This window comes from Mesocricetus auratus, unplaced genomic scaffold (assembly GCF_017639785.1).
Source record: "Mesocricetus auratus isolate SY011 unplaced genomic scaffold, BCM_Maur_2.0 Super-Scaffold_100027, whole genome shotgun sequence".
Taxonomy (NCBI): Eukaryota; Metazoa; Chordata; class Mammalia; order Rodentia; family Cricetidae; genus Mesocricetus; species Mesocricetus auratus.
In genome coordinates, this window is record NW_024429208.1 from 2,441,754 (window position 1) to 2,462,648 (window position 20,895).

A 20,895-nucleotide genomic window follows, 5' to 3' on the forward strand; every position below is an offset into this window, starting at 1 on the left:
AGCCTCGTCTACAGAGCTAGTTCCAGGACAGCCTCCAAAGCCATACAGAGAAACCCTGTCTGGAAAAACCAAAAACAGAAAAAGAAAACCTCCCCTGGAAACCATCACTCCCAAAGAGGAAGGGGTCTAGGACCCTCTTTCTGGGAGGGGGGCAGGATGAAAGGTTGGCCTCAGGAGATGGTGTCAGTAGATTGTCAGGGGGTCTGGCCACCACCCTTAATCACCAGGGTGTCAGAGGCAGTAGCGGTCTATGAAGATGCCCGAGTCCACCTCTCCTCTACCCACAGCCCAGCCTATGACCAGTTCTGCCAAGACCACTTCCACAACGGCCGCTGTGAAAAAGGGTGCCACAGCGCGGAGTGTGGCTGGGACGGGGGCGACTGCAGGCCAGAAGGCGGAGACTCAGAGTGGGGGCCCTCCCTTGCCCTGCTGGTGGTGCTGAGCCCCCCAGCTCTGGATCAGCAGCTGCTGGCTCTGGCCCGAGTACTGTCCCTGACTCTGAGGGTCGGGCTCTGGGTGAGGAAGGACAGTGATGGCAGGGACATGGTGTTCCCCTATCCGGGGGCCCGGGCCAAAGAGGAGCTGGGCGGAACTCGGGATCCCTCTTCACGGGAAAGACAGGCCCCTCACACCCCGGGCAAGGAGGCAGACTCCCTTGGCGCTGGGTAAGCAAGAGACGGAGGGGAGGGCCGGGCATTAGTTACTTAAGGGGAGCCGGAGAAGGGGAGCAGGGGCTGAACAGGGGTCCCGGACGCGTCTTCTTTTCTCCAGGTTTGTGGTGGTGATGGGTGTGGATTTGTCGCGCTGTGGTCCGGAACACCCTGCATCCCGCTGTCCCTGGGACTCTGGGCTCCTGCTGCGCTTCCTGGCGGCGTTGGCTGCGGTGGGCGCCCTGGAGTCCCTGCTGCCCGGACCCTTGCTGGCTGCTCACCCTCAAGCAGGACCCAGTAGGTGATCCCCACCATTTCCCACGACCCGCGCTCATGCCCTCTCTGGTAGAGATCCAACTGAGAGCCCAAAATGTTCTGTGTGGGGGAGCTTGGCCTCGCTAACAGCTCTTTGAAATGAGTCTCCTTCTGGCTCATTCGTTCTTCCCTAAGAACTTGGTACTAACCTCTGGCGATAGTCCTGCTGCGGACCTTGGGTTCCAGTTCATAAAAGAACAGTAGCTATCACACATAGCCTAGCGTATCCCGTGGGCTCTCCCCTCTAAGCATTTTACCATGAACACATTAACTATGGGACAGACAGGTAAGGAAGCTGAGGCAGTCTCCTCCACTGGCCCCGTCTCACCAAGAAAGCTCCCCCTTTTGTGACCGTCTCTCCCCTGCCAGGGCCCCCTGTCAGCCAGCTTCCTTGGCCTGTCCTGTGTTCACCCGTGGCTGGGGTGCTTCTCCTGGCCCTTGGGGCTCTTCTGGTCCTCCAGCTCATCCGGCGGCGGAGGCGGCGCGAGCAGCAGCGGCGAGAACATGGAGCCCTGTGGCTGCCCCCTGGCTTCGTTCGAAAGCCTCGGACACAGCAGGCTCCCCATGGGCGGAGGCCCCCACTAGGCCAGGACAGCATAGGTCTCAAGTGAGGCTGGGGAGGGCCTGGGATTCGGGGAGGGGGGTGTCAAGAGTGCTAAGGAATTCTACTACAGAAGTGGGGGGGGGCTCCCCAGTGTTGGAGATGCCGGAGATGCCAGTTAGCCCTCACCTGTAGAACCCCTACCTACTCACCCCGTTCAGGGCGCTGAAGCCGGAGGCAGAAGTGGAGGAGGACGGAGTGGCCGTGTGCTCGGGCCCCGAGGAGGGAGAGGAGGTGGGTCAGGTTGCCGGGGAGTGGTGTGGAGGCGCTGGCAGCAGTGGGAAGACTCAGTGTCCTTCCCTCCTCTTCCTCTTATCCCAAGGCTGGAGAAACAGCCTCAGCCTCCAAGCGCCAGCTCTGGACACTGAACAGTGGCTGTGGAGAGCTCCCACGGGTGGCCGCCATGCTGACACCTCCTCAAGAGTGTGACGTGGAGGCTCAGGACATGGACACTTGTGGACCTGGTACACAACCAACCTAGATCCCCCCAAAAAAATCCTTCCTATCTCTGACCCTTTTAGAGGCAAAACCCACGAGTATCCTAACTGAAGCCTTTAGAACAGCGGCTCTCACGGCGGGGACCCGGGACACAGCAGAGCTCTCAGGAATACAAACTCAAAACTCTCAGCAAGCTGGGGCACGGGGTAATCTAACCAGCCCTGTGACTAAGGTTCAAGACTGAGAACCTTTGAAAATTAAATCCTTCCTGCCCCTGCTCCTAATGAAACACTAAATCAAGGCGGAGTGGCGCCCGCCTTCAATCCCAGCACTCAGAAGGCAGAGGCAGGTGGATCTCTGTGAGTTCAAGATCAGCCTGGTTTATTGAGTTCCAGGGCAGCCAGGGCTACATAGTGAGACCCTGTCTCAACACCGGCCCCCACCACCACCCTCTGCCCCCCAAAGAGGCAGAGCTTGTCTTCTTCTGGCTGTAACTCTCCCCGAGGTCGTTATTCTTGTGTTCTTTCTGATTGGCCTTGTACTCATCCTCACCCACAGATGGGGTGACACCCCTGATGTCCGCAGTCCTCTGTGAGCGAGTGGAGTCCACCATTGTCCAGGGACCGTGGCTGGGAAATCCTGAGCCCTGTGAACCACTGCTGGATGGAGGGGCCCGCCCCCAGGCTCACACCGTGGGCACTGGAGAGACACCCCTGCACCTGGCTGCCCGATTCTCTCGGCCAACTGCAGCCCGCCGCCTCCTTGAGGCTGGAGCCAACCCCAACCAGCCTGACCAGGCAGGGCGCACCGCACTTCACACTGCAGTGGCTGCCGATGCTCGGGAAGTCTGCCAGGTCAGCACACACTGGGGTCCCCGACAGGAAGCAGGAGTAAATGTGCAAGTAAAACGGACAGGTCTTCTCTAGGGAAGTTTCTAGAGGAAACGGAGACCGGAGACCTTGAAAGGGGAAGGTCTGGCAGGCAGTGACCTGGAGAAGGGGGCTCAAGAGCCTAGCATTTAAATCCCAGCCCTGGGGAGGCAGAGGCAGGCGGATCTCTTGAGTCCCAGGCTAGCCTGGGCTGTATAGTGGGATCAAAACCAAAACAGACAACAAAATCACGAGGGCCCTGACCTAGAAGGCCAGGGTTACCCGGGGGGTGGGGGTGGGGATATCCACAGGCCCTTGTCTGTCTCCCCAGCTCCTACTGGCCAGCCGACGGACGGCTGTGAATGCACGCACAGAGGACGGGACTACGCCCCTGATGCTGGCTGCCAGGCTGGCAGTGGAGGACCTGGTTGAAGAACTGATCGCAGCCCGAGCGGATGTGGGAGCCAGAGATAAAAGGGGTAATGGCTGGCTGGAGCCCGGGGTGCTATCGAAAAGTGGGCAGGGCGGGAACGAGGTGAGGTTCACACAGCTGGCGCAAGCCGGGACAGACTAGAGGATGCCCCACCTACGCCGAGGTATGGAGAGCGAGTTTCTCCCTTCGCCGTCCACGGCAGCAATATCCTGCCTCAGTCCCACGAAACGGGACCGGGATAACCCCGGGTCCCACCGCTCCAGGACAATACCCATTGTCCCTCCCGCGCGCGCGCGCGTGTGCGCGCCGGTGACATCACCAGGGCAACGCTCGCGGCCCACCGCCGGTTGCCGCGGCAACCGCTTCCCGCCTGCGAGGAACCCGAGGAGCTCTCCCCTTCCTCTCCCTCCCCGGGCCAAGGCCGGAACCCGTGGAAAACCAGAACGCGGGAGCCCGTCCGTCCGTCCCCCACCTGCGGGGATAACCGGCTCCCACGTGGTACCCTAGGGAAAACCGCCCTGCACTGGGCCGCTGCTGTGAACAACGCCCGAGCCGCCCGCTCCCTCCTCCAGGCTGGAGCGGATAAAGACGCCCAGGACAGCAGGGTGAGCCTCTGGCCGCGGATCCTTCCCCCTAACCCAGCCGAACGAGCCAGGAGCGCGAGAGGGAATCCAGCAAGCTCAAAGGGGGCGGGCCCAGCGTCGGGTGGGCGGGGACTGACACCCGGTGGGCGGGGACTCTCTGACCGCCCCCCCCCTCGCGCGCCCCGCAGGAGCAGACGCCGCTCTTCCTGGCGGCGCGCGAAGGAGCCGTGGAGGTGGCGCAGCTGCTGCTGGAGCTCGGGGCGGCCCGAGGGCTGCGGGACCAGGCCGGGCTGGCCCCGGGAGACGTGGCCCGCCAGCGAAGCCACTGGGACCTGCTGACGCTGCTGGAGGGGGCGGGGCCGCCCTCGCAGGAGGCACGCACGCACGCACGCACCGCTGCTGGAGGGGGCGGGGCCGCGCCGCGCTGCCGGACGCTGTCGGCGGGAGCGCGCCCGCGCGGGGGCGGAGCCTGCCCGCCCGCCCGCGCTTGGTCGGTGGACTTGGGGACGCGCCGGGGCGCGGCCTACGCGCGCTGCCGGAGCCGGTGCTCAGGTTCCGCCGTCCCTCCCTCGAGCGGCCGCAGGTTTTCCGCGGGCTCCCGTGGTGGGCGACGCGGGGCCGGGGCATCCCAGGATGACTGGCCTCGCGACTGGGTGGCCCTGGAACCCTGCGGCTCTGCCCGCAGGGCGCCCATCCCGCCCCCCAGCCTGACCCCGTCCCCAGAACACGGATCCCCTCAAGTTGCCTGGGGTCTTGCAGTCCACCAAGAGGTGCCCTTAAACTCGGGTGCAGAGAATCAGAAGTAGGAGGCTGCACCGAGGGAAGGAAGTGACGGGCAGCCTGGAGGACTCCGGACTTAACAAGCAGCGTGGTGCTTCCTTGTGCGTGCTCCCCGTTGAGTGTGCACGGCACCCGGCGAGAGGGTTTAGGATGCCCGAGTGACTGCATGCCGGGCTTCTCCCGGAAAATAGAGCGGCTACAAGAGGGCAAAGTGAACTCCGAGGATCCCTCAACGGGGACCAAGAACTGCGGGCAAACTGGGTGTAAAATGTTTGTTTCTTGCGTATGGTTTCCCAAAGGAAGCCTCTGGTACCGGCTGCCCACTAAGTAGCCGGCAAATATTTATTGAGCACCTGCTATGTGCTGGGCGTTGCGTAGACGATGAAATGTAGCCAGCGGCGCCTCCAGCTGATGACTCCTTGCCCTACCTCTGCCATCCTCCCCCCCCAGGAAAAGTGATGCAGGGATGAGGCCTTCCCCTCTAGCTACTGCTATCTCTAGGAACCCCAAACTCATGAACAATAAAAGCTGATTTAAAGTGTTACTTTGTCTGTGGAGCTGGACAGCGCATAGTGTTTGGGAAATTGAGTATCCTAGGTTTATCCCTAACGGTAGGGGGGGCTTTTAGATACAAATGAAGAGTAAACGATCTGGGGGGGGTCCTAGTTCATTTGGGATATCATCTGAAAGCTAGAATCTGTGACACTCAACTATGCAAGGTGATATATACGGTGCCCCTCATCCTTGGGCATCGAGATTCCTAAGGTCTTGGACTTGAACTTCGTCCTTATGGCTTTATCCCAACCCTGATAATCCTGCAAGGCCAGAGAGCATTCTGGAAGATTATCAGTCACCATTTACAGAGTATCCCAAGTGCCTCACAATTAACCCTCCCCGAAGGGCGGTGGTGGCACACACCTTTAATCCTGGCACTCAGGAGGCAGTAGCAGGCGGATCTCTGTGAGTCCGAGGCCAGCCTGGTCTTCGAGTTCCAGGACAGCCTCCAAAACAATACAGAGAAACCCTGTCTGAAAAACCAAAAACACAATTAACCCTCCCCAATCCTGAGGTAAGTTAAGTGCCAATAAGGGCCATTTTTTACCCTGTCACAAATGGAGGCACAGAGGTTTCATTCACGCCCCTAGCCATAACATCACATGGCAGGCGGGAAGCCATCTGAAGACTCCAGATGTCTGTCCTCCTCCTCCTGGGGCTAACCAGAACTGGCCAAAAGCCAAACTAAGTTCTGTGTTCCTCTCTCATGACCCCAGGCAAGTCTTCTCTGGCCTTTTGTCTAGCTCAGCTTCCAGGGGAGCGTGGTTTTTTTTTTTTTTCTTTCTCACACTTGGTTCACTCAAGTCCCCTCCTCTGCTTGTGATGCTGGAGGGCAGTGAACAGAACTCAGCAAACCAGTCCCTGACTACTTCCCTGTGTGACGGGGCCGGTGTTAGGACATAAGCTTGTGTCTGAGACCCTGCCTCCCTCTAGAACCCCCTGCCTTTCCCTGGCCCAGTAGGTCAAGAGGAGGTGAGAAGGCCCAGCTCCCCTCAGGATCAGTCTTGGGGAGGGGAGAAACCTAGTTTGGGGGAGGGGGATCCCAAAAACTGAAACCACTTCCTGTGTTGTCGCTGGTTCCGGTGTTGACAGAGAGGAGCTGAGCTGAGCTGGGGATGGAGCGGGCAGTGTGGCAGGCTAAGGGGGTTCCTGCGGCTCTGGAAGTGAGCGGGCCGGGAGTCTGCCCCCGTCAGGAGCCCGCCCGCCCGACTCCCGCCGCTGGGCTTCGTCCCAGTCTCTGTCCTCCCCAGGGCCAAGAGAGGTCAAAAGAGCTGTTGGGGTGGGAAAAAAGAGAATGGAGGAAGTTGACAGAGATGGGCGGGGCCCATGGGGGGGCTGACCAGGAACCCAACTTCCTGCTCAGTACCCAGGCATCCAGCCCCCAGCTCACCCCCACCCCTTCCAGCCCCCATTCCCCCGCAGGAACCCAGGGTTCCGGCCCTCCTTCCAAATTCCAGCCACCCCTCCCCCAGCAGCGCCTCTCCCCCTCCCCCCCAGTCCAGGGATGGAGGCTGAAAGACCCCGGGAAGAGGAGGATGGTGGGCAGCAGGTGAGCTGGGTCTGCCGGGCGGGGAGGCCAGCAAGGGAGGAGGGGCACGTGAGGACCTGACACGGGACACCTGGGAAGCTTGGGCACACCAAGGCAGGGACAGAAACACAGGGGCGATGGTCACTGGCCCAGCCCTCTGCCCACACCGTCTGCCCCCCCCATCTGACTGGAACGGACCTGTCCTGGCATCAGGGTCCCCCGCACGATGATCAGGGCTGGCCCCCTGTGAACGCCACCACTCGGCCTTGGCGATCTGCTCCTCCCTCCCCGCCTCCTCCAGGAACCCGCCACGCAGGTAGGTACCCCACCAACCCTGGGAGATCCAGGCTACCCCCGGGGTAGGCTCGCTGACCTCACCTGCCCACCTGCTGGTCTGTCTGACCGTCGGCTCACCTGCCCCCACCCCTCGCCTCTCCACTCTGCCGTCGCCTCTGGGTCTTAGCCCTGCTCCCTCCTCCCCCATAGCCCTGGGGCCCCGTTCGGGCTCCCTGCTCTCCCTGCAGACAGAGCTCCTTCTGGACCTGGTGGCTGAGGCCCAGTCCCGCCGCCTAGAGGAACAGAGGGCCACTTTCCACACCCTTAAGGTCCCCACGAGCCTAGCCCCAACCCCACCCAGGCTTCTTGAGGACAAAGAACAGCTCTACAGCACCATACTTAGTCACCAGGTAAGGAAGACTTATACCACCCCCACCGCCGCTGGCATTGTTTCAGCCCTAACTACTACTACTACTACTTATTATTATTATTATTATTGGGGGGGTCGAGACAGGGTTTCTCTGTGTGGCTTTGGAGGCTGTCCTGGAACTCACTCTGTAGACCAGGCTGGTCTCGAACTCACAGAGATCCGCCTGCCTCTGCCTCCCGAGTGCTGGGATTAAAGGCGTGCGCCGCCGCCACCACCACCGCGAGGCTTCGGCCCTAACTTCTTTCTCCCTAACACACACACTCACACACACACACACTCACACACACACACACACACACACACACACACACACACACACGCCGTCTCTTGGCCAACCCCCACTCCCCTCAACACCACCACAGATTTCCCACTGCCCTGCACCAGCCCCGGCCCTGTTCCCCAAAGCCGCCGCCGCCGCCACCCGACCGCCAACGCTCTTCCTCTCCCTCCGCATCTCTAGTGCCAGCGGATGGAAGCCCAGCGGTCAGAGCCGCCGCTGCCCCCCGGGGGTCAGGAGCTCCTGGAGTTGCTGCTGCGAGTTCAGGGTGGAGGGCGAATGGAGGAGCAGAGATCCCGGCCCCCTACACACAGCTGCTGAGACCCGAGCTCCCCGGCCAGCCAGCCAGCCCTTCCTCTCCGGGACTCAGAGCTGGGCCGCCACCACCCACCCCACCCCCGCAAGCCTTCACCCCTGCGTGGCAGGGGTGCCAGAGACTGAAGACCCATTTTCACCCCCCCCCCAGGGAGCTGGACTTGGGGCCACTACTCTAACCTCGGACGTGAGCGAGGCAGGGTGGACACGGCTCCCTGGGGCAGTTTCAGAGTCCCCTACCCTAGGCGGCCAGGCTACTCCCCAGGGCGTGAGGACTGCGGCCTGGCCCCTTCCCTGCCCAGTAAGGGGGAGAAGGGGGGAACGATTAAGACAACGAACGGCCCAGCACTCGCACCCCCAAGGCCGAGGGGCCGCCCCCCCAGGCTGGGAAGCGACCCCGAGCCCCACCCACCCACACCCCCACCCCTGCTGCCGCGTCTGTCTTGATGTTTTGGTTGTACGAATAAACTTAACTCCCCTCTGGACCGAGGAAACCGGTGTCTGGGGTGCGCAAGGTGGGCAGGTGAGGCCCGGGGCAGCCGCTCTCCCCCGCGATCTGGCCGGAGGCCAGGTCCCCCTCCCTGGCTGCTTAATTACTGGCTCATTAAGCGGCGGCTGGAGACCTCCCTAATCGCCTCCCCCAGCCCCCAGTCTCCCGGTTTTAATTAAGTCGAAACAGGGAGGGGAGTCATTAGGACAAGAAATATGAACCGAGCTGTCGGAGGGCATTCCTGAGGCCCGAGTCCGCGCCACCCCGACGGTGGGCTCGGCGGAACCCAGGTGGCCCACACCCCCCGCCCCGCCCCGCCCCGCCCCGCCCCGGGGCCGGCTCTCCCGGGCCCGCCCGGCCGCTCCCCGCCTCCACCCGCCGCCGCCGCCCTCCCGCCCGGCCGGCCTGCGTCTCCCCGCCCCCGGCTCCTCCCCGTTCCTCCTCCGCTCCCCTCCTCTTCCTCCCGCTCCCCTCCCCCAGCCGCCTCCCTCGCTCCCCTGCTCCCTCCTCCCTCCTCTCGCACACACACACCCCCGCTTGGGCCTCCTCTCTCTCTCCTCTCTCCCTCTCTCTCCCCGGCTCCATTTTCTCCGCCGCCGGGGGCCGGGGTCTCCTGTGGGGGGTGCCCAGGCGGCACCCCAGGTCTCCGCTCCAGTGCCGGGGTGAACCCCCCGGAGGGAGCCGGGAGGCGGGTTGCCGGGCGGGGTTGGGGCGGAGGGAGCAGCGGCCCCGGCGAGTTTGGGGAGGGAGGGGAGGGAAGTCACCGGCGGCGGCGGGGGGGAGGGGCGAGCAGGGAGGGGGCCTCAGGGCCCCCCCCAGCTATGGACGAGCGGCTACTGGGGCCGCCCCCTCCGGGCGGGGGCCGGGGGGGCCTGGGGCTGGTGGGTGGGGAGCCTGGGGGCCCTGGCGAGCCTCCCGGGGCCGGAGACCCCGGCGGGGGCAGTGGGGGGGTCCCGGGAGGCCGAGGGAATCAAGACATCGGGGACATTCTGCAACAGATAATGACCATCACCGACCAGAGCCTGGACGAGGCCCAGGCCAAGTGAGTGCCCCCACCCCGGGACCCTGCTCACAGCTCGGGAGTCCTCTGCGAGCCCCCCCTCCTCCTTCCCTCCCCCCCAGGGCCCTCTCTGGATCCCGCAACTCTTTTCTTTCCTTAGTTCTAGCGGGCTCTCAAAGCTGGCTTTGCTCCTAGGCCCTGAAACCTCGCAGAGGGAGCCCTAGCCGGTCTCGCTGCCTCCTAACCTTTTGCTGACCCCTATGCTCGCACCGGCCCACCTCCTGGCTCCCAGACTTAGAAACTGTCAGCCGACCTGTCTGCCCTAACTATCCGGCTCACCCACCCCATTCTCTAGGGACCCAGGATCTCCACACACTCCCTTCCACCGTGGTGGGGGGGGGGGCTCCAGAAGTCTTCTCTGCCTTCCCCTCTGCCCAGCCCACACACTCTGCTGAACTCCCAGGTCGGAGGGGACACCACCCACCACCCCTGCCACCCTGCACTGACTGTTCCTTCGCGGCCTGGCCTCTATTTACCTCACTCCAGAACCTCCCAGAGTCACCTTCATTTCTTCAACCGTCTCCAGATCCTCTCTCCGCCTTTTGGCTTGGGCCCTGTCTCCCTTAGCCTCAGCCCGCCCATAGTGACTTTAGCCCCATTGCCTGCTTCTTCTACCTCCAGAGGCCCAGCCGCGTCCAGGAGCCACGGACGGCCCGGGCCGGCCACTGGTCTCTCCTCAAGAACTAACCCTCCAACTCCATCCCGTCCCCCACCCCCGTTCCGACTTCCCACCTCCACAGATTTATGCCCCCACCCTGTTCCCTGGCACCCTTCCCTCTCCTCTCTCCTGGCCCCTGAACTCTTCTCCTCCTGTTCCTCCTGAAGGAAACATGCCCTAAACTGTCACCGAATGAAGCCTGCTCTGTTCAGTGTCCTGTGTGAAATCAAGGAGAAAACCGGTACGTGGGTGCCCCCCCCCGCCGCTTCTCACCTCTGGGAACTGGACTCCGCCTGCTCCGGGCCTTCAGAGTTTGAAGCCATGAGGAAAGGGAGAGACCCAGGGAGGCTGCTCGGAAGGGAGTGGGGGAAGGAAGCAAAGCCTGGAGGCCTGGGCCTTCCTTCAGGAAGGCTGGAACACTGGGAGAGGGGCACCCGGGGGCCTCACGCCCCGCTTGCCCATCCGCTAGGCCTCAGCATCCGGAGCTCCCAAGAGGAGGAGCCGGTGGACCCGCAGCTCATGCGTCTGGACAACATGCTCCTGGCAGAAGGTGTGGCTGGACCGGAGAAAGGGGGGGGCTCCGCGGCAGCCGCCGCGGCCGCGGCCGCCTCCGGAGGCGGCGTGTCCCCCGACAACTCCATCGAACACTCGGACTACCGGAGCAAGCTCGCCCAGATCCGCCACATCTACCACTCGGAGCTGGAGAAGTACGAGCAGGTGAGGAGAGGAGGCGGCCCAGGAGCCAGGGACTTGCCCGAGGCACAGCCCCCCCCTCACCAGCCCGCCCGCCCCAACAGGCGTGCAATGAGTTCACGACCCACGTCATGAACCTGCTGAGGGAGCAGAGCCGCACGCGTCCTGTGGCCCCCAAGGAGATGGAGCGCATGGTGAGCATCATCCACCGCAAGTTCAGCGCCATCCAGATGCAGCTGAAGCAGAGCACCTGCGAGGCGGTCATGATCCTGCGCTCTCGCTTCCTGGATGCCAGGTGGGGCTCAGGGACCCCTGAGCCTGGCCCCCGGTAACCTGGCTCCCCCACACCTTCTCCAGGACCACCGGGCTTCCACGTTGCCCACCGGGCGCGCTGAGACGATGATGCTTTCCTGGAGTTTTCTCTGGCGCGCTCAACACCTTCCCTCTCTCTTTGCAGGCGGAAACGCCGCAACTTCAGCAAACAGGCCACCGAGGTCCTGAATGAGTATTTCTACTCCCACCTGAGTAACCCTTATCCTAGTGAGGAGGCCAAAGAGGAGCTCGCCAAGAAGTGCGGCATCACTGTCTCTCAGGTACTCCGGGGTGGGGGGGGAGGCTGGCGGATGGCGGGGCGGGGTAAGGGGCTGAGAGTTCTCAGATGTTGCTTTGGGGCGGGGGTCCTGGAGAAAGGGGTTCTGCCTGACCCTCTCTGCCCAACCCTGCAGGTTTCCAACTGGTTTGGTAACAAGCGGATTCGCTACAAGAAAAATATTGGGAAGTTCCAAGAGGAGGCGAACATCTATGCAGTGAAGACGGCTGTGTCAGTCGCCCAGGGGGGCCACAGCCGCACCAGCTCCCCGACGCCCCCTTCCTCGGCAGGTGGGGCCCACTGCCATCCTAGCTGTAGATAGCAAAGAGGACTTTGGGGGGGCGGCTGAAAGATCAGGGGCGATGAGTCAGGGGAGGGGCCCTTAGTAGCGGGTGGTCAGGGAAGGCTCAGAGTAGCCTGGCCTGAGTGTGGGACCGTGGGTAATCCTGTATGCACTTCTCCGTGGGCATTCCCAGGGAGTTAGCTTTCTGAAAGCTAAGGGTCGTGTTCCTCTCCTGTCTACCGTCAGATGGTCCCTTAATGCTTTCCTCTAATCTTCTCTCCGCTCTCCCAAGGCTCTGGCGGCTCTTTCAACCTCTCAGGATCCGGAGACATGTTTCTGGGGATGCCCGGGCTCAACGGAGATTCCTACTCTGCCTCCCAGGTTAGGAGCCCCACCTCTCTTCTCCCCCCCCCGTGAGCACAATGGGGCAGCAGGCACGTGGGCCACCACAACTTTGTGGGGTCAGTTGGCGCCTGCCTTTAGGTCGGTTCTGGGAGCCAGAACCAGACGGCCCAGGCTTTGGCGACAGGCACCTTTACCTGCTGAGCTGTCTGTGGCCCCACCAGCAAGCGTGCAAGGCCTGGCCTAAGGCTTCCGTGCGTGCGTCACGTCAGGCCTCTCTTTGTGCCCTGCAGGTGGAATCGCTCCGACACTCCATGGGGCCAGGGAGCTACGGGGATAACCTCGGGGGAGGCCAGATATACAGTCCACGGGAAATGCGGGTGAGTGGGTCACTGGGCCCCCGCAGCCTCTGACTTTCTTCGGCTCTCACCGGGACCGGAGTGTGATCCCTACACCCGGGGGTGGGGGTCTCCTCTGTTTCTGACTTCTCAATTCTCTCTTTCCCAGGCCAATGGCGGCTGGCAGGAAGCTGTGACCCCGTCCTCGGTGACATCCCCAACAGAGGGACCTGGCAGTGTTCACTCTGACACCTCCAACTGACCTTGCCCCTCAAGGTCACAGGGCTTGGGGGCTGGCTTCCCAACCAGGCAACTCTTGAAGAGGACTTGGGCATCTAATGGACAAACCCCCCCCATGGAAGCACAAAGCAGAGAAGGGCGAAATGGGGTCGTGCCCTCCCCAGCCAGACGCTCAGTGCTGGGGTGCTGACTACATGGCAGGGAAAGTGGGGTGTCCCCCTTTTTTCTCTCTTTCTGTCTTTTTCCCTCTCACGCAGAAAACAGATATCTGTTTCTCAGATCTCTCTTTCTCAAGTCTACACCAACGCTCAACTATTCCGTTTGTGTCTGGGCCTCCCTAGTTTCCGTTCGCCCACCCCACTTAAATACTCTGGAATCTGGAGACATCAGCCATGCCCAACCCAGAGATGCCAAAAATGGGGACTCCTCCCGGACAGAGGCCCTGGGCCAACCACCCAACCCCACCCCACCCCCTTCTGCCCCTCCAGACGGCTTTATTACCTCATACGCAGCTCATCTTAAACCAATAGAATCGCTCGGTGGACAGGAGTGTCTGACTCAGTTATCTACCTCGGAGGGAGTGTCTGCTACTTTAGGAAATTGTTGGCTGGGCTTCGGAGTTGTTTTTGTGGTTTTTGTTTTGTTTTGTTTTGTTTTTGGAAAAAAAAAAAACCCTGGGATCTGTATTTTTTTTATTGTGTTTGTTGGTAGTGGCGATCCTTAATTTTTAATAGTTTGAAGAAGTAGGGATTTGGTGTGTGTGGTTTTGGGTTTTGTTTTGTTTTTTAATAAACGGATTTATTTTTGTTTACCCACGTGAGAAGTAAGAGCCAAAGGGGCCCAGCAAGAACAAACAGCTGGTGGTGGCTACTTGCTCCAGGCCTGCCGCAGGGAGGTGGATCGTGCAGGACACCACGTCCTCACCCTGGTCCTTATGTGTTCCCGCTTGAACAAGCAAGCCTCTGCCATATCGACGCAGAGCGTGACGCCCCTCTAGCCTCCTGCCCCCCCCCCCAGTAACCTTTGGGCAAGGTGGACAGGAACTCGATGCTTTTTCTTTTTTTTTGGTTTTTCGAGGCAGGGTTTCCCTGTATTGTCTTGGAGCCTGTCCTGGAACTCGCTCTGTAGACCAGGCTGGCCTTGAACTCACAGAGATCCGCCTGTCTCTGCCTCCCAAGTGCTGGAATTAAAGGCGTGCGCCACCAACGCCCGGCTTCGATGCTTTTTTTAAAAAATTTTTTTTCTTTTTAAACTACTTGCAGAGTGGAGAAGAATGAATTGGGAGGGTGTTCTCGCCAAATACGCTAAATGTGGGCTGGGTGCTAATGTGTGTGTGTCCCCCCTCCCCCAGTTTCCCTGAAATAAGTGTTTCTTTTTTTTTTTTTCTTTTTAATCTCATGCCAAAATAATCAACGGGGTGGGGAGAAGAGGGAGGCCACAGAGCTCCCAAGTATGAGAGAAGGTATAAAACACCCCCCTGTCTCATCCCAGCCCGGAACCCTTCTATCTGGCCCCCTGGAACGTCCTCAGGCTCTTCAAGACTGTCGCAGTGGGACCCTCCCCCATCACAGACCCAGGCAGGACTGAGTGACCAGAGGCTGCTGGGAGGCAGGGGCCAAGGGCAATTCTCTTCTCACTTGTAAACTTGGAGATTCAGAGGAAAAAAAAAATGCAGTTTTAAATAAAGAGATTTCTTTTTTCCCTGGGTTTAGTTGAGAATTTTTTTAAAAAAGAAAAACAAACAAAAAAAAACAAACACTGGACTCCCCCCCCAAAAAAATAAAAGAACAACTCTTACAAAACCCCAACAGGTTTCTGTCCTGTCTTCACTACAAAGATGCCAGGATGGCAACAGACCAGGCTGTACCATGTTACCTAGCAATCTGCCTCCCCCCCCCAAGATGGAGCAATAGCGAGCCCTCCGCCTGGGACTGACGGAACATGGTGGGCTGGGAGTGGGAATGAGACCCTTAGCGGTGTACAACCCCCTTCCCAGAGAGGCTGTGCCCTGGGGTGGGGTGATACTGCTGCTTCTAGTACCTGAAGGACTCTTGTCCCATGTAGGCATGAATTCCTGGCATTCTCTGTGCCAGGGACAAGAAGGGAGATGGGGGAAGGGCAGAGGGGACAAGCTCCACCTAGGGCAGTGTCCACAGCAGTTGGAAAGGGGCAGACAGAACCCGGAGCCTGGGAAGAAAGCATGACGCCAAGAGAGGCAGTGGCGGGAACCTGGGTGCTGGCCCTTGCTCTGTGGGGTGAGCCGCTCCCAACTCCCAATGACCCTACCCCTTAGCAGCCCAGCTCCCGTCTTCCCCAGGACCCCCCTCCTCCCTAGACATCTCCTGGGATCTGGGCACCGCTTTTCAAAGCCCCCTCACCCCACCCTGCCCCTACCACTCACTAGCTCCCGCCTCTCCCCTTCTGCCACCCGGCCACCCCGCCACCCCCATGCTACCCACCACCCAGGAGCTGTAGTTGGTGGTCAGAACATCACAGCCAGGATTGGAGAGCCGCTGGTGCTGAGCTGTAAGGGGGCCCCTAAGAAACCACCCCAGCAGCTGGAATGGAAACTGGTAAGCGCTACTCCCCACTTGGCCGCTCAACCTCAGGAGCCATCCTCGAGGGTCCTCAGCACCCCTCCCGTCCGGTCAGCCCTTCCCCAAGGAGCCTGGACCACTTAGGCTTTTCTCCTCTTGCAGAACACAGGCCGGACGGAAGCTTGGAAGGTCCTGTCTCCTCGAGGAGGATCCTGGGACAGTGTGGCTCAAATCCTCCCCAACGGTTCCCTCCTCCTTCCAGCTATTGGAATTGTGGACGAGGGGACTTTCCGGTGCCGGGCGGTAAACAGGCACGGAAAGGAGGTCAAGTCCAACTACCGTGTCAGAGTCTACCGTAAGGGTTCCGTGGCATTGGCTAAAGTCACTTTTCGTTAAAGTCTTCCTTCACCCCCCAGCCCCTTGACTCTTGGCCCCGGGTGTATGTGGACCTCTGATCCCCCCACCGCCCTGGTTCCCACGCCTGGAGCCCACGCCTGGAGTGCGAGAACCCTCAAAGGGCAGTTTTCTGATTGGATCTTTCCCGGCAGAGAATCCTGGGAAGCCAGAAATTGTGGACCCTGCCTCTGAACTCACAGCCGGCGTCCCTAGTAAGGTACAGAGCAACAGAAGACAGGAAGGGAACTTCGAAGACAGTGCCTCCCACACAGTCAGAGGGTGAGGTCTCCATCTTTTCCTCCAGGTGGGTACCTGTGTGTCGGAGGGAGGCTACCCTGCCGGGACCCTTAGCTGGAAGTTGGACAAGAACCCCCTGATTCCTGACGGCAAAGGTGAGTCCTGTGTGCCCCGCACCCAACTGCCTTTTTCCTGGCTGTCCTCCCACACGCGATCCTGGGAGCTTTGACTCTGTCCCACCCCACTGCAGGGACAATCGTGAGGGAGGACACCACGAGACACCCCGAGACAGGGCTCTTCACGCTGCAGTCCGAGCTGACGGTGACCCTGGCCCCAGGGGGGGCCGCCCGTCCTACCTTCTCATGCATCTTCAGCCTGGGCCCTCCCCGGCAGCACAGTCCCTCGAACACAGTCTCCATCCAGCTCCGTGTCAAGGGTGTGTGTGGGGGGGGCTAGTCTGACTGTGTGGGAGGCAGGGGTCAATCCCAGGGTCATCGGCCTGCTTCCCGGTCGGCTGACGGACCTCACTCACGCTCACCCCCCCGTGCCTCCAGAGGGGATCCAGCTGTTGGTTGAGCCAGAAGGTGGGGTAGTCGCTCCTGGTGGGACAGTGACTCTGACCTGTGTCATCCCTGCTCGGCTCCCGCCTCAGATCCACTGGGTGAAGGATGTGAGTGGCCTTGGAAGGGATGGGAAGCCGTTGACAGGAGTTGGGCTGAGGACACAGACTGTTTGGCTGTGGAAACTGAAGGCAGGAGTCCAGGATGTGCGGACCAGGGGTTCTTTGATCTGCCTGCTTCTGCCTCCCCGAGTGCTGGGATTGAAGGCCTGTGCCACCCGGGGCTCTTAACCATCTCCTGCGCCTCCTTCCCCACCAGGGTGCACCCCTGCCCCTTGCCACCAGCCCTGTGCTGCTTCTCTCTGAGGTTGGGCACAAGGATGAGGGCATCTACAGCTGTGTGGCCAACCATCCTAGCCATGGGCCGCAGGAAAGTCCCCCTGTCAGCGTCAGCATCTCAGGTAACTCTCCCCCACCCCCCACTCGGAATTCCGGGACCCTGGGGATGAGGCGAGGCCCACCACGTGCCAACTCCCTACCCTACTCAAACACGGTCCCCAAGAGATAAGCCACCCCTCCCTCAGTGCCCCCAACACCCAGGCCTCCTCAGCTCCACCACAATCCTGTCAGAAGTCCATCCTGCCCACTAACTGAAGGGAGACACCACTGGGCCTCCTACCGGGCAGCCCCACCCAAGCTCAAGTCTCCTCTCAGACCACTCTTTGTCTTCCAGAAGAAGCAGGCGAGGAGGGGCCCGCTGCAGGTGAGGGGCTGGACTAAAGCCAGAGGGAGGCGTGCGGTTGCCGCCTGTGACTGGTGTAGAGCCGGCCGAGTGGTGTGAGGAGCAGTGCCCTCAATCTACCCTGTGTCCGTCCCTACAGGCTCTGTGGGTGGGGCCGGGCTGGGAACCCTAGCCCTGGCCCTGGGCATCCTGGGAGGCCTGGGAGTAGCCACCCTGCTCGTTGGGGCCATCCTGTGGAGAAAACGGCAACCCCGAGGAGAGGAGAGGTGAGTGAAAGACACTCGACTGGGGGGGGGGGCTCCCAGGCAGCAAGTGAGAGCTGTCAGAGTGGGCCAACAGAAGGGCTGGAATACAGCCGGCCTGGCGGTGGTGGCACACGCCTTTAATCCCAGCACTCGGGAGGCAGAGGCAGGCGGATCTCTGTGAGTTCGAGGGCAGCCTGGTCTACAGAGCGAGTTCCAGGACAGCCTCCAAAACAGTACAGAGAAACCGTCTTGAAAAAAACAAAAAAAACAAAAAAAAAAAGGGGGGGGCTGGACTACTGTCCTTTCTCAGGAAGGCCCCAGGAAACCCGGAGGATGAGGAGGAGCGAGCAGAGCTGAATCAGTCAGAGGACGCTGAAGCAGCAGCGGAGAACGGTGCGGGACGACCTTAGCCCAGGCTGGACCTCGTCTGCCAGCTCCTTCTCGCCCGCTCGCGCCTCCCTGAGTTGTGCTGGCCCCATGACCAGCTCCCCGTGTGCCATCCCTTTCCCGCCTCAGAACACTTCTGCCGCCAGAGCCCACCCAACCCGTGCTGAGTAAACACCTGACACCTGTTGCCTACTCCCTCCTCGTCGTGTCTGAGAGAAGCAACCTCACCTCTGCGTCCCTGGCAGCCCTGCAGGGGAGGGGCTCCCTCCAGGCCTCCCACCACACCAAGCATCTATTCGAGCCGGACGGACGGGAGAGGGACCTGTCCTGGAAGGAGGGAAGGATTCCCAACAATATATTTCTTTTTTTTTTATTATTCTTATTATTATTGAATCTGTAATAAAGGAGGTAGCGAAGGGTGGAAAGGAGACATTTAGAGTTCAGACCTCGTATTAAGACAGTGGGGAGAGGAAAATTAAATTAAATCAACAAGTGGAGGAGTCAGGGGAAGCCCACCTTTAAACATCGAATCAAGAAATCTTGGGGGGAGCAAAGGATGGGGAAGAGAACGGGACGCCTGTCTTTGTCTGCCCTCCTTCAGGGGGGAGGGCGGCAATGCAGAGCAGCAGGCACTCCCATCGGAGGCAGGCTGGTCACTCCTTCCCACGACCTCCTGAAGGGAGGGAGGGCTGGCTAACAGACATAAGTCGTGGAAGCCAGGGGGTGCTCCGAAAGCAAGGAGGGGCCAGCAGGGACCCCCAATACTGATTCTCCTGTGGCTAGAGGTGGGCGGGGTGGGGGGGTAAGGGGGGGACACAGCTCAAATACTGAGCAGCCAGAAGAAGAAGAAGATGGCGAGGAACAGGAAGAGGGAGTCTTGCCAGCTGGAGACGGGGTGACCCTGTCCCAGATCCACACCTGCAGGAGAAAGGGAAAGTGTCAGGGGTGCGCGTGGAGGTCAGGAGAGGGCTCCGGCAGGGCTCGGGGTGTGTGGGGGGAGCTCTTACCTGCACCCCTCCGGAAAGGCTCGTGGGCATTGAACACGGTGGTAAAAAAGCCAAAGGGGAAGGCGCCAACCCCGAATGAGAAGTGAAAGCCCCCCGGTGTCACCGAACGGCTGGAACCCCTAGGGAGGCAGGGGAGATCAGGGGAATCCGCGGGCTTTGGCGCCCGAGGGACACAGCTGGACATGGGGACTCACCCCTCTGCTCTCCGGAGCTGGTCGCTGGCCCTGAGGGCGGGGTGGAGTTTTCAATCTGAGGAAGGAGAGAGGGGCTCAGCAACCTCTGTCGCTCTGGGGGGGGACGGACGGAGGCTTCAACCTCCCATCCGCACAGCGTCTAGTCTCTCACCTGGGATCCTGGGGCTTCTGGCTCCCGCGCCCGTAAAGAGGGACAACCGTCTCCCTGCTGATGCCAGCTTTGCACACGGGGCATTCTTGCCTGTCTGGCCGGGTCTCCAGCCACTGGAGGGGAAAGACGAGGTGCTTTCGAATGCCAAGAGGGTCTCAGAGCTCCTCAGCCCTCCCCCGACTCTCCTGTTCATCTCACCAATACATACCTGATGAAGACAGGGCCAACTGGATGGAGGAAAAGGAAAACAAAACAAAACAGGTCAAACAACAAAAGAGAGTCACAGACCCCGGGCAACAGAGCAGCTTCACCAATCTGCCCAGGTACTGCCCGCCATACACCGCTGCGTTCCTTTCCATTATTTCTACAGCCTCCAGCACACCTCTGCTAAGCTGATCTTGTCAACTTCTCTCATCTCCAGTACCTAAAGTTCCTCCCCCCCTCCTCAGCACATCTGATCCTCCCGTCTCTCTCTCTCTCTCTCTCTACACACACACACACACACACACACACACACACACACCCCTCATCTCCATGTGGGCTCGGAGTCCCTAGATCGGGCTCTCCTCTGACGAGTGGCACCTCCCCTAACCCCAGAGTCTCTCTCATCTGTTGTCACACCAGCAGCTGGGCAGCTCCGGCGGGGTACTTTGGCCCCGGACCTCACCGGGAGGAATCTGCAGCCTCTCCCAGTGCCCAAGCCGCCTCCTCCTCCTCCTGACAAGACACCTCGTCTGCACAGACGTGATTCCCCCCCAGCGAAGACACCAGGCCTCCCCTGCGTGCGTGCGTGTGTGTGTGTGTGTGTGCCTGGTTGGGGCGGGCAGATGCCCTCGGGTCACCGGAACGACGGGCCCCGCTCCCCCATCACTAAGCGGAGCCTCGCCGCCGCACCCCCCCCCGCGCCCCCGACTCGGATCCTCACCAATACAGGTGGCCGCACACGCTGACCACAGCTTCGCGAGCCGTCTCCAGACAGATATTACATTCGAAGGTCGCGCCCGCCCCGCCCCGCTCGCGGTTTGGCCCTTCGGGGCCCCCGTCCTCTTCCTCCGCTGCTGCCATGGCCGGTGGTGCTTCGCCCCCACGTTCCCCTCAGGACCCCCCAGACACACACACACATATACGCTCACAGGCAGCGCGCGCACACCCACAGCGCGCGCGCGCACAGGCACACGCACACACACACACGCACACACACCAGACCCCCCCCAACAAACCAGGCCCGCCTTCTGCCCACGGTCGTTGGGCAGACTTCAAGGCTTTCTCGTTACTATTGGTCGGGACGCCTGCCAATCACGCAGGAGTCAGAAGACGGGATCGAGCTAAAGGGCGGGGGCGGGAAAAGGGCGGGTGGGAGCCGCCCCAACCGGCCCCCGCACGATGCTGATTGGCTGGTGAAGCTTCAGTCACTATGCGGAGCCGAGGGATTGGTAACAATGCGCTCGGCTAGGGAGGCTTTGATTCGTCCGTGCGGATGCCGGTCACAGCCAAAGCTCTGACGGGATTGGCTCGGGCCGACAGAACGCGCCCACCAGGGAGCCGCTCTCCTGTCCTCCGCTTCCGCTTTCGAAGAACGTCCGGGTTCCCATTGGACTTTGGAGCGCCGGGCTCCGAATCCATCGATTGGCTGGAACGACACGGGACGGGGGGCGTGGCTACGGGGGGAGGAGGGGGGGGAAAAACCGAGCATGCG

The 20,895-nt window shown here is 61.0% G+C and overlaps 5 protein-coding genes and 2 long non-coding RNA genes across 9 annotated transcripts in view; 5 read left to right on the forward strand and 2 right to left on the reverse strand.

Annotated features, from left to right (window-relative positions):
* The window catches only part of Notch4 (notch receptor 4), a 25,123-nt gene extending 19,909 nt beyond the window's left edge, over positions 1-5,214 (forward strand). Inside the window, 9 exon segments of the mRNA XM_040732465.1 lie at positions 288-665; positions 772-947; positions 1,335-1,572; positions 1,728-1,800; positions 1,889-2,030; positions 2,563-2,858; positions 3,205-3,352; positions 3,814-3,911; positions 4,079-5,214. Coding sequence (XP_040588399.1) covers positions 288-665; positions 772-947; positions 1,335-1,572; positions 1,728-1,800; positions 1,889-2,030; positions 2,563-2,858; positions 3,205-3,352; positions 3,814-3,911; positions 4,079-4,696 — 2,167 coding nt within the window. The 3' untranslated portion in view covers positions 4,697-5,214.
* Positions 2,369-10,813, reverse strand: LOC121134346. Its single transcript, XR_005871437.1, has 2 exons — positions 10,533-10,813; positions 2,369-2,938 (listed from the first exon to the last, which is right to left on the reverse strand). It is a non-coding gene; the product is annotated as an uncharacterized LOC121134346 (long non-coding RNA).
* On the forward strand, positions 5,842-8,536 carry Gpsm3 (G protein signaling modulator 3). Of its 3 annotated transcripts, none has more exons than XM_040732468.1 (5): positions 5,842-5,941; positions 6,723-6,774; positions 6,907-7,069; positions 7,240-7,439; positions 7,920-8,536. In XM_040732468.1, the coding sequence occupies exons 2-5, from the start codon at positions 6,730-6,732 to the stop codon at positions 8,055-8,057; spliced, it is 546 nt and encodes a 181-aa protein (XP_040588402.1). In that variant the 5' UTR covers positions 5,842-5,941; positions 6,723-6,729; the 3' UTR covers positions 8,058-8,536. The 3 variants fall into 3 exon arrangements, with proteins under 3 accessions (XP_040588402.1, XP_040588404.1, XP_040588403.1); XM_040732470.1 differs by having other exon boundaries at positions 5,845-5,941; positions 6,967-7,069; XM_040732469.1 differs by lacking the exon at positions 5,842-5,941 and adding an exon at positions 6,131-6,197 and having other exon boundaries at positions 6,967-7,069.
* Positions 9,348-14,451, forward strand: Pbx2 (PBX homeobox 2). Its single transcript, XM_005086852.4, has 9 exons — positions 9,348-9,583; positions 10,427-10,500; positions 10,729-10,976; positions 11,057-11,247; positions 11,410-11,545; positions 11,678-11,831; positions 12,117-12,205; positions 12,460-12,546; positions 12,674-14,451. Exons 1-9 carry the CDS (start codon positions 9,363-9,365, stop codon positions 12,764-12,766), a joined length of 1,293 nt encoding a protein of 430 aa, XP_005086909.1. The 5' UTR covers positions 9,348-9,362; the 3' UTR covers positions 12,767-14,451.
* Positions 14,452-14,841: 390 nt separating this feature from the next.
* On the forward strand, positions 14,842-18,218 carry Ager (advanced glycosylation end-product specific receptor). Its single transcript, XM_013125842.3, has 12 exons — positions 14,842-14,999; positions 15,211-15,317; positions 15,444-15,636; positions 15,830-15,894; positions 15,982-16,069; positions 16,165-16,350; positions 16,469-16,584; positions 16,793-16,934; positions 17,207-17,236; positions 17,355-17,481; positions 17,771-17,853; positions 17,977-18,218. Exons 1-12 carry the CDS (start codon positions 14,852-14,854, stop codon positions 18,012-18,014), a joined length of 1,323 nt encoding a protein of 440 aa, XP_012981296.2. The 5' UTR covers positions 14,842-14,851; the 3' UTR covers positions 18,015-18,218.
* Rnf5 (ring finger protein 5) lies at positions 18,202-20,452 on the reverse strand. The gene is given in 7 exon segments (XM_005086851.4): positions 18,202-18,765; positions 18,855-18,948; positions 18,950-18,973; positions 19,049-19,103; positions 19,200-19,312; positions 19,408-19,426; positions 20,125-20,452. Coding segments are annotated over 7 exon segments (543 nt in total). The 5' UTR covers positions 20,265-20,452; the 3' UTR covers positions 18,202-18,667.
* LOC121134345 lies at positions 19,309-20,154 on the forward strand. Its single transcript, XR_005871436.1, has 2 exons — positions 19,309-19,522; positions 19,824-20,154. It is a non-coding gene; the product is annotated as an uncharacterized LOC121134345 (long non-coding RNA).
* Positions 20,453-20,895: the final 443 nt, after the last annotated feature.

Excerpts from the sequence above, each read along its gene's own strand:
- Gpsm3 (XM_040732468.1), top strand. The coding sequence starts at position 6,730 with ATGGAGGCTGAAAGACCCCGGGAAGAGGAGGATGGTGGGCAGCAG. Across the intron at positions 7,070-7,239 it reads TCCAGGAACCCGCCACGCAG|CCCTGGGGCCCCGTTCGGGC; the intron begins GTAGGTACCCCA and ends CCTCCCCCATAG. Across the intron at positions 7,440-7,919 it reads GCACCATACTTAGTCACCAG|TGCCAGCGGATGGAAGCCCA; the intron begins GTAAGGAAGACT and ends CCGCATCTCTAG.
- Pbx2 (XM_005086852.4), top strand. The coding sequence starts at position 9,363 with ATGGACGAGCGGCTACTGGGGCCGCCCCCTCCGGGCGGGGGCCGGGGG. Across the intron at positions 11,832-12,116 it reads GACGCCCCCTTCCTCGGCAG|GCTCTGGCGGCTCTTTCAAC; the intron begins GTGGGGCCCACT and ends CGCTCTCCCAAG. Across the intron at positions 12,547-12,673 it reads ACAGTCCACGGGAAATGCGG|GCCAATGGCGGCTGGCAGGA; the intron begins GTGAGTGGGTCA and ends TCTCTTTCCCAG.
- Ager (XM_013125842.3), top strand. The coding sequence starts at position 14,852 with ATGGGGGAAGGGCAGAGGGGACAAGCTCCACCTAGGGCAGTGTCCACA. Across the intron at positions 15,000-15,210 it reads GCTGGCCCTTGCTCTGTGGG|GAGCTGTAGTTGGTGGTCAG; the intron begins GTGAGCCGCTCC and ends CCCACCACCCAG. Across the intron at positions 17,854-17,976 it reads TGAAGCAGCAGCGGAGAACG|AACACTTCTGCCGCCAGAGC; the intron begins GTGCGGGACGAC and ends TTCCCGCCTCAG.